Source organism: Triticum urartu, chromosome 6A (assembly GCF_056163025.1).
Source record: "Triticum urartu cultivar PI428250 chromosome 6A, HENAU_Tu73, whole genome shotgun sequence".
NCBI classification, from domain to species: domain Eukaryota; kingdom Viridiplantae; phylum Streptophyta; class Magnoliopsida; order Poales; family Poaceae; genus Triticum; species Triticum urartu.
Window position 1 is genome coordinate 63905777 of NC_141878.1, and position 7769 is coordinate 63913545.

General features: G+C 45.7%; 1 protein-coding gene across 1 annotated transcript; it reads left to right on the plus strand.

Moving 5' to 3' along the window:
- The first annotated feature begins 5809 nt into the window (after positions 1–5809).
- Positions 5810–6792, plus strand: LOC125515419 (18.9 kDa heat shock protein-like). The gene has a single exon (XM_048680890.2). The coding sequence runs from the start codon at positions 5879–5881 to the stop codon at positions 6431–6433; it is 555 nt and encodes a 184-aa protein (XP_048536847.1). The 5' UTR covers positions 5810–5878; the 3' UTR covers positions 6434–6792.
- Positions 6793–7769: the final 977 nt, after the last annotated feature.

Genomic DNA, 7769 nt, shown 5'->3' on the forward strand with positions numbered 1-7769 from the left:
CCTTTCCCATTTTACCAAATCCTATAATTTTCTTTGTTTTCCTGTGCGTCTGATGATGCATAAGCTTGTTTGGACAAAGAAATACATATTTTTATATAGAAATACTATTTTTGCTTATTTTGACGATCCTTGATACAGAAAAGATAAAAAAGGTTCAGAAATTGTTAAATTTAGATATAGGACCCTAGAAGAAGAACTTGAGCGGAAGAGTCAGAAGACGAATATAGGACCCGAGAGGACGAATATGAATATAAAACCCTCAAAGAATATAAATATGAAATCCTAGAAGATGAATACGAATATGAAAGCTTTGAACTGTCACATAACTGAGCCTTTCCCATTTCTTTATACCAAATCCTACAATTTTCTTTGTTTATCTGCTGATGCATAAGCTTGTTTGGACGTATATACAAGTCCATATTATATATATACAAAAAGAGGGCTACTGTTTTCTTGGGAGGGGATATATAGGGCCGAGGTCGACAGCCAGCCCAACGAACTCATCCAAAGCAAAGGTACAGCACAGGGGCATCTGTGCTTATGTTATCATCAAGGGAAACGCACAGGGAAACAAGCCTTTCTTTCTTGCCCGGCCCGCGCGTCGAGGCAAGAGGGACCGCGTAGGTTTATTCATGGTGCTGGTCATTACGCTGGCTATTGAGAATCTAGTTTCTTGGTCGAAGTAAAGAAGAATTGTCACCCTCCGGTGATTGCTCCGCTGGCGGACCGCGACGGTATATAAGCTGGTCGGGTTTCACGCAAGTAAGCGAGGTGGGACTAATGAAATGGATGGGGGTGGTGATGCCAGCGCTTGTGACTGAGTCTCCGTGTGGTGGGCTTGGCTATCAGCGGGTGGATGGGCCTCCTGGTCTATAGCTGGTGATAGCCGGTCAGCACCTGGCAAAAGGCCTACGAAGCTCACATGATCAAATTTCACTTATTTGTTTTTTCCTTTTGCAAGGAAAATTTAGTTGGTTGATAAAAGGCTATCTTGCAAAACTTAGCAGGAAACATGATTGTTTGCGACGAAAATAACAGTTCTGCTGATACAATATGTCAATCTGGCAGCTTGCCTTACTGCCATTGCCTCCAAAATGGCGAATTACTACATCTCTGTACACCACCCCCCTCCCCCCCTCCAAAAAAATGCCTAGTTTTTAAGAAAAAATGGCGAAAGAATAGTTCGCTTTGTGCTCACCATGCAGCTGTGTAAAAAAAAATGCCCAGTGTAGGATGGAGTATCCACATTTTGGTGTGCCATCCGGCTCACTGGTAGGGAGTGGGATGGAGTATCCACATTTTGGGGTGCCATCCGGCTCACTGGTAGGGAGTGCCGTGCAGACGAGGGCGGAGATTCTGACTGTTTGAGGCTTGTTTAGAATCAGCGACATCTCATAGATTTGATTTATCCTTTCAAATTTTTTTATTTCGGGGACACTTAGACATTTGAATCCTTTGCATTATACTCCCTCTTTCCCAAAATTCTTGTCTTAGATTTGTCTAGATACGGATGTATCAAAGGACAGAGGGAGTACATAATAAACAATTTCTGTATATGCCTTAATCCAGTGTTCATACCCAGGAGTAAAATATCTTTTCAAAAAAAAAGGCTCAAGGAAAGTCCGACTTTGTATTAACGAAGTCATCAACTAGTCAGGAATTACATCAACCAATGACCAACAACAAGCAAGAAAAAAATGTCATCTAAATATGCGGATAAACCAGGATTGTTCATCATTATTCACAAATTAAACGGTTGGTAGTGCACCCTTTAAAGAGGGTTTGACACACAATGAACTCCTAGAGCGGCGGTTGATGTCCTAGTGTGCTTGTCTTATGGGGTCCTAACACGACAACTTCCTGACTGTCTACGACAATAGGGTTTGTCCGGAGTAAGGGGCGATGACGGCGGCGCGCCTTCGGTTCGCTTCAGTGCTTGTAGTCGTCGCTGGGTGGTCCATAGATCTAAATATATATGTATTTTTACTCTGATGTGCTTTGTACTACCTTGACAGTTGATGAATAGATTGGAAATTTTTGTCGTAAAAATAAATTAAAATTACTATGTCCATCTTCTAGCAGAACAACGAGATTGAGTCTGTAAAGCCTCGTGAATCCTACACTTATGAGCCTGTCTATCTTGTTTAAAAAAAACTGTACCCTACTGCTTGAACTTCTGTACATTTCGGCCACATGATTTGTTCCTATAACATGGACTTTTGACAGGTGTAGACAGACCCAGAACCTCTACGGTGGGAGGCTGTTTATGTTCTCATGGTGTCAGCTGTTTGAATTCAATCGCAGAATCGAGTGCACATTTCGGAGCAGTATCATGCAAATGTTTGCAATTGCTACATGCTACAGTGTTAACAGTTTTCAACAACAGAAGTTCTTTTTACAATGGGTAACACAACTTATCATAGGAAAAGCTATCTCCGAAAGTAACCTCCATTAGCATCAAAGTAGCATCCTTAAAAAATGAAGGCATGCTCTGTTTGTGCGATTAATTGCGTTGCCTGAAATTATATTGTACTCCCTCCGATTCAAAATAAGTATCACAACTTTGAACCAAGGTTAGTACTCCCCTCAATCCAAAATAAATCTCGCATCTTTGAACTAAGGTTGGAGTAGCACCTTTGAAGTTCAGATCAACATCCAACCATTCCTGTCCCTAGCTCACTTTTTATATAAACTAAAGAGTAGAAATTGTATTACGTTTGTTGAAGTTGCACACTTTCAACACTACAAATTTAGGCCAAGTGAAATGCAATTCGAGGAGGTTTCCCTTAGCACTAGCGAACATTTCGTTGAAAAATCCTGAACATTTTTTAACTGGCAAATAATTTTTTTAAACGGCAAGCATTTTTTAGAACACTTTTTAAAATTTATGAACAAATTTTGGTAATAGGAGAATTTTTAAAATTACGATCAATTTTTGAGAACGTGAACATTTTTTGAAATTCCAGAACATTTTTCGATAATGCGAGCATTTTTAAAATTTATGCACAAATTTTGAAAATAAGAGCATTTTTGAAATTTCAAACTTTTTGATAAAAGAACAAACATTTTTTGAATTGCGAACAAATTTCTAAAACTAGGCCATTTTCGAAATTTCTCAAAATTTTAAAAAACCTGAAATTTTTGAAAAATAAAAAACAAAGAAAATAAAAAAAACATGAAATCAAATAATCGATCATGAACCATCTAGAAGTCCCCAAAACGGGTGGAACCTTTTAGAGGGTTCTGAAAACCGATTCTTACAACACAGTTCAATTAGTCGCTAGCCTATGCGAAATAGCGGCAATCTGCCACAGAATGGTGCAAATAGGGTTTTCCTAGGAGGGGCCGCCCTCTCATGGAGATTAAAGAGCGAAATTAGGCAAGATTGTTTCCTTGGTGCATCGATGATTGTGTGGGAAGGGGTGATGGACTCAAACATGTTGGAGACTTATGCTTGCAAGGAAGGCCTAGTGCTTGGAGAAGATCTTCTATTGAGCAAGGTGACAATTGCTTCTGACTGACGGAGGGTGATTCGATTCTAAAAAAACTAAGAGTGATTCAAGATCTACACGCCTCGAAGCAACTGGGAGGCAATTGCATTTTTTTAGACAATGCATGAATTGATCCCGAAGGAGATCTTTACTCGCTTGACTTCTTTTCTGGCCTATGAATTTGGCCATGAGCAGCGCACTTGTAATGTGGAGGCTCCTCATAGACTTGCCTATGGCGGCTACTTTAGATCCTTGACGCCATATTTGGCTATCCAATCCCAGTTTAGCTACACATCAGTCAGCTGATTCGAATTCAGCGTCAGTTGATTTTTGAATGAAGGAAGGAGAAGGGAGGACCTCGCTGGAGAGAAGGAAGGAGCTCGCCATCATCACCCCAGTATCTATCTTATGGTTCAGGATGGGGGCGGTGGTGGACGGCGGTGGTGGGGGGCAGTGGTGTGGGATTAGCCGGAGAAAAAGCTCAGCGCAGGCAACCCTAGAGGGATGGCCAGGGCGGCGGGGGCCAGCGTTTAGGCCGGTGGTGGCTGGCGGCTCAAGGAAGGAGATGCATGAAGAAGTTGAAGAAAAACCATTGATTTTGCATCCAGCGGTTCACAGAATCAATTGATCTCAAACGAAATTTTCAGCTGACTGATTTCTAGCCACACCCGTCCAATCCTCCTCAAAATCTTTGTATCTCTTAAATTTTGCTATATGAAATAAAGGTCGTTCACCCGCAAAAAAAATTAAAGGTCGTTGTATTTTTGTTCACGATCAATTGATCTCAAATGTTTGTTCACGATCAATTTTTGAGAACGTGAACATTTTTTGAAATTCCAGAACATTTTTCGATAATGCGAGCATTTTTTAAATTTATGCACAAATTTTGAAAATAAGAGCATTTTTGAAATTTCAAACTTTTTTATAAAAGAACAAACATTTTTTGAATTGTGAACAAATTTCTAAAACTAAGCCATTTTTGAAATTTCTGAAAATTTAAAAAAACCTGAAATTTTTGAAAAATAGAAAACAAAGAAATAAAAAAAACATGAAATCAAATAATCGATCATGAACCATCTAGAAGTCCCCAAAACGGGTGGAACGTTTTAGAGGGTTCTGAAAACTGGTTCTTACAACACAGTTCGATCAGTCGCTAGCCTATGCGTAATAGCGGCAATCTGCCACAGAATTGTGCAAATAGGGTTTTCCTAGGAGGGCCGCCCTCTCATGGAGATTAAAGAGCGAAATTAGGCAAGACTGTTTCCTTGGTGCATCGATGATTGTGTGCGAAGGGGTGATGGACTCAAACATGTTGGAGACTTATGCTTGCAAGGAAGGCCTAGTGCTTGGAGAAGATCTTCTATTGAGCAAGGTGACAATTGCTTCTAACTGACGGAGAGTGATTCGATTCTCAAAAAAAAAACTAAGAGTGATTCAAAGATCTACACACCTCGAAGCAACTGGGAGACAATTGCATTTTTTTAGACAATGCATGAATTGATCCCCAAGGAGATCTTTACTCGCTTGACTTCTTTTCTGGCCTGTGAATTTGGCCATGAGCAGCGCACTTGTAATGTCGAGGCTCCTCATAGACTTGCATATGGCGGCTACTTTAGATCCTTGACGCCATATTTGGCTATCCAATCCCAGTTTAGCTACACATCAGTCAGCTGATTCGAATTCAGCGTCAGTTGATTTTTGAATGAAGGAAGGAGAAGGGAGGACCTCGCCGGAGAGAAGGAAGGAGCTCGCCATCATCACCCCCGTATCTATCTTAGGGTTCAGGATGGGGGCGGTGGTGGACGACGGTGGTGGGGGTAGTGGTGTGGGATTAGCCGGAGAAAAAGCTCAGCGCAGGCAACCCTAGAGGGATGGCCAGGGCGGCGGGGGCCAGCGTTTAGGCCGGTGGTGGCTGGCGGCTCAAGGAAGGAGATGCATCAAGAAGTTGAAGAAAAACCATTGATTTTGCATCCAGCGGTTCACATAATCAATTGATCTCAAACGAAACCTCTTGAATTTTGCTATATGAAATAAAGGTCGTTCACCCGCAAAAAAAATTTAAAGGTCGTTCACCCGAAGGCCAATATGAATATGAACAAGGTGAAAAGGTGTTTTTATTCTATTCTCTTCAAAGCAAATGATTCGTATGATCTTTGGGGAAAACAAATCCTTTATCAGTGCGTGTAGCCATCGAATAATGAATCCACATCCACTAGTTTTCCACAAGGTCCTAGAGGATGGATGGCATCCATACACAGTAATAATCCGTTCATGTACCCATGCTGTCATGCATCTATAAATAGGCAAGGCAAGTAGCCCAAGGTTACATATCATCAACAAAGCTAGAAGAAGAAGAAGAAAGAATCTGACAAATTAAGCTAGGCAGCATGTCGATGATCTCCAGCATGCTGGGCCGGAAGCAGCCGCCGCCGCAGCCCCAGCCGCAGCAGCACGCGGCGGCCCACAAGGCCAACGGCCACGGCGGCGGCGGGGACGAGGTCGTGGAGCCGGTGAGCATCGACATCCTGGAGCCGTTCATGGAGGCCATCTCACTGACTGCGTTCGGCGGCGGCGGCTGCCGGCCGGCGCTGGGCCTGCCGTTCTCGACGGCGAGCATGGACTGGAAGGAGACGCCGACGGCGCACGTGTTCATGGCGGACGTGCCGGGCCTGCGGCGGGAGGAGGTGAAGGTGGAGGTGGAGCAGGAGCGGGTGCTCCGGATCAGCGGGCAGCGCGCGCGCGCCGCCGAGGACAAGGGCGACCGGTGGCACCGCGTGGAGCGGAGCGCCGAGAAGTTCGTGCGCACCGTGCGCCTGCCGCCCAACGCCGACGTGGACGGCGGCAGCGTCCACGCCTCGCTCGACAACGGCGTGCTCACCATCACCATCCCCAAGGACGACGGCAAGAAGGCCTACGGCAGGATCATCCCCATCACCAACTAATGACCAGCCACGTGCATGCACCATCAACTCAATCAATACTACGTACTATACGTATCACCACTGCTTAATTATACTTTACTAAAGAGAACCGTAAGATGCCGGAGATAAGCCCGGCCGCGTATGTATGTGCTCAGCTGGAATTCCGGAAGATTTCCGTCAATTATACCATAGGCACACTCAATCCCGGCGTCTGCAAGTTGATGCACACAACCATCCCACTCTCTAGTGGGTTATAGGCTATACAACTGAGATATGAGATATGACTCCAAATAACCAAATGTATATGTAGCAGCAGCTGTGAAAACATATCTATATATTTGTGTTGGGTTATTAATCTGAAAAAGGGTTTCCCCGCTTTATATATTATATAAAAAGAATACATCCAAAGCATCGATACAAACGCACACCACACAAACCCAAGGCGAGGTACAAGGAAACCGTGCAACGAAACACACCCTCAACGACAACCAAGCACCTACAAGATGTGCAAAAAAGGGTCCGCTTAGCATCGACGGAGACTGCCAAGAGCAATCGTCCGAGAGGGTATGTGACGAACCACGCCGGACCGAGGGACGATGCCTCCAAGAAGGGTACGACCACAGAATGTCGCCTCCTTTTGATCCGAAGATCAAATTTTCACCCGGAGCGAGACGAAGGAGAGTGAGGACCACAACGTAGCCTACAAGGAGGAACATAACATCCGCGAATGCCGCCACCGTCGGCCGGTGCACGAACTGGACAGGTGATGAACCCAGTGCTTCAATCCCTTCGTCGCATCCCCGATCCGCCAACCACTCGCAGCCATGACTGCGCGCCCGCAACCAAGACGCGCAGTTCGCCCATGACATACGCGCCTCCCACCGCCAGGACCGCCGCACTGCCACCAGACCACCGCGACAGCCACCAAAGAGCACAACTTTGACCAAATCTATGCCCCCAGCCGACTCCGAAGTCACCGACGGACACCTTGCCACGAGAGGAACCATGGCCATATGCCGGTCCAGGGAAAGGGGGAGGTGACGGAGCAGCCCAAGGCCAAGATCGGCGACGGGGCACACGGAAGCGCCCCCGTCCACTAGCCAGCCCCCCCTAAACCACGTTCGCCCCCGAAACCACAGGCTTGGACCAGCCGGAGCGCACCGGCCGCTGCTGCACACCGAAGAAGGTGAAGGGGAACCAGATCGTGCGCTGTCGCGCCTAAGGGAAGCCAGCAGGGGGTCTTCCCGTGCTGAGCACCACCGTTCCACCGCAAAGGGCCTTGCTGAACGGGGACGCCCACCGCCACCGCTGCTGCGCCCCCCTCCCCCACCAGGGCCACCGTTCCGCCGCAAAGGGC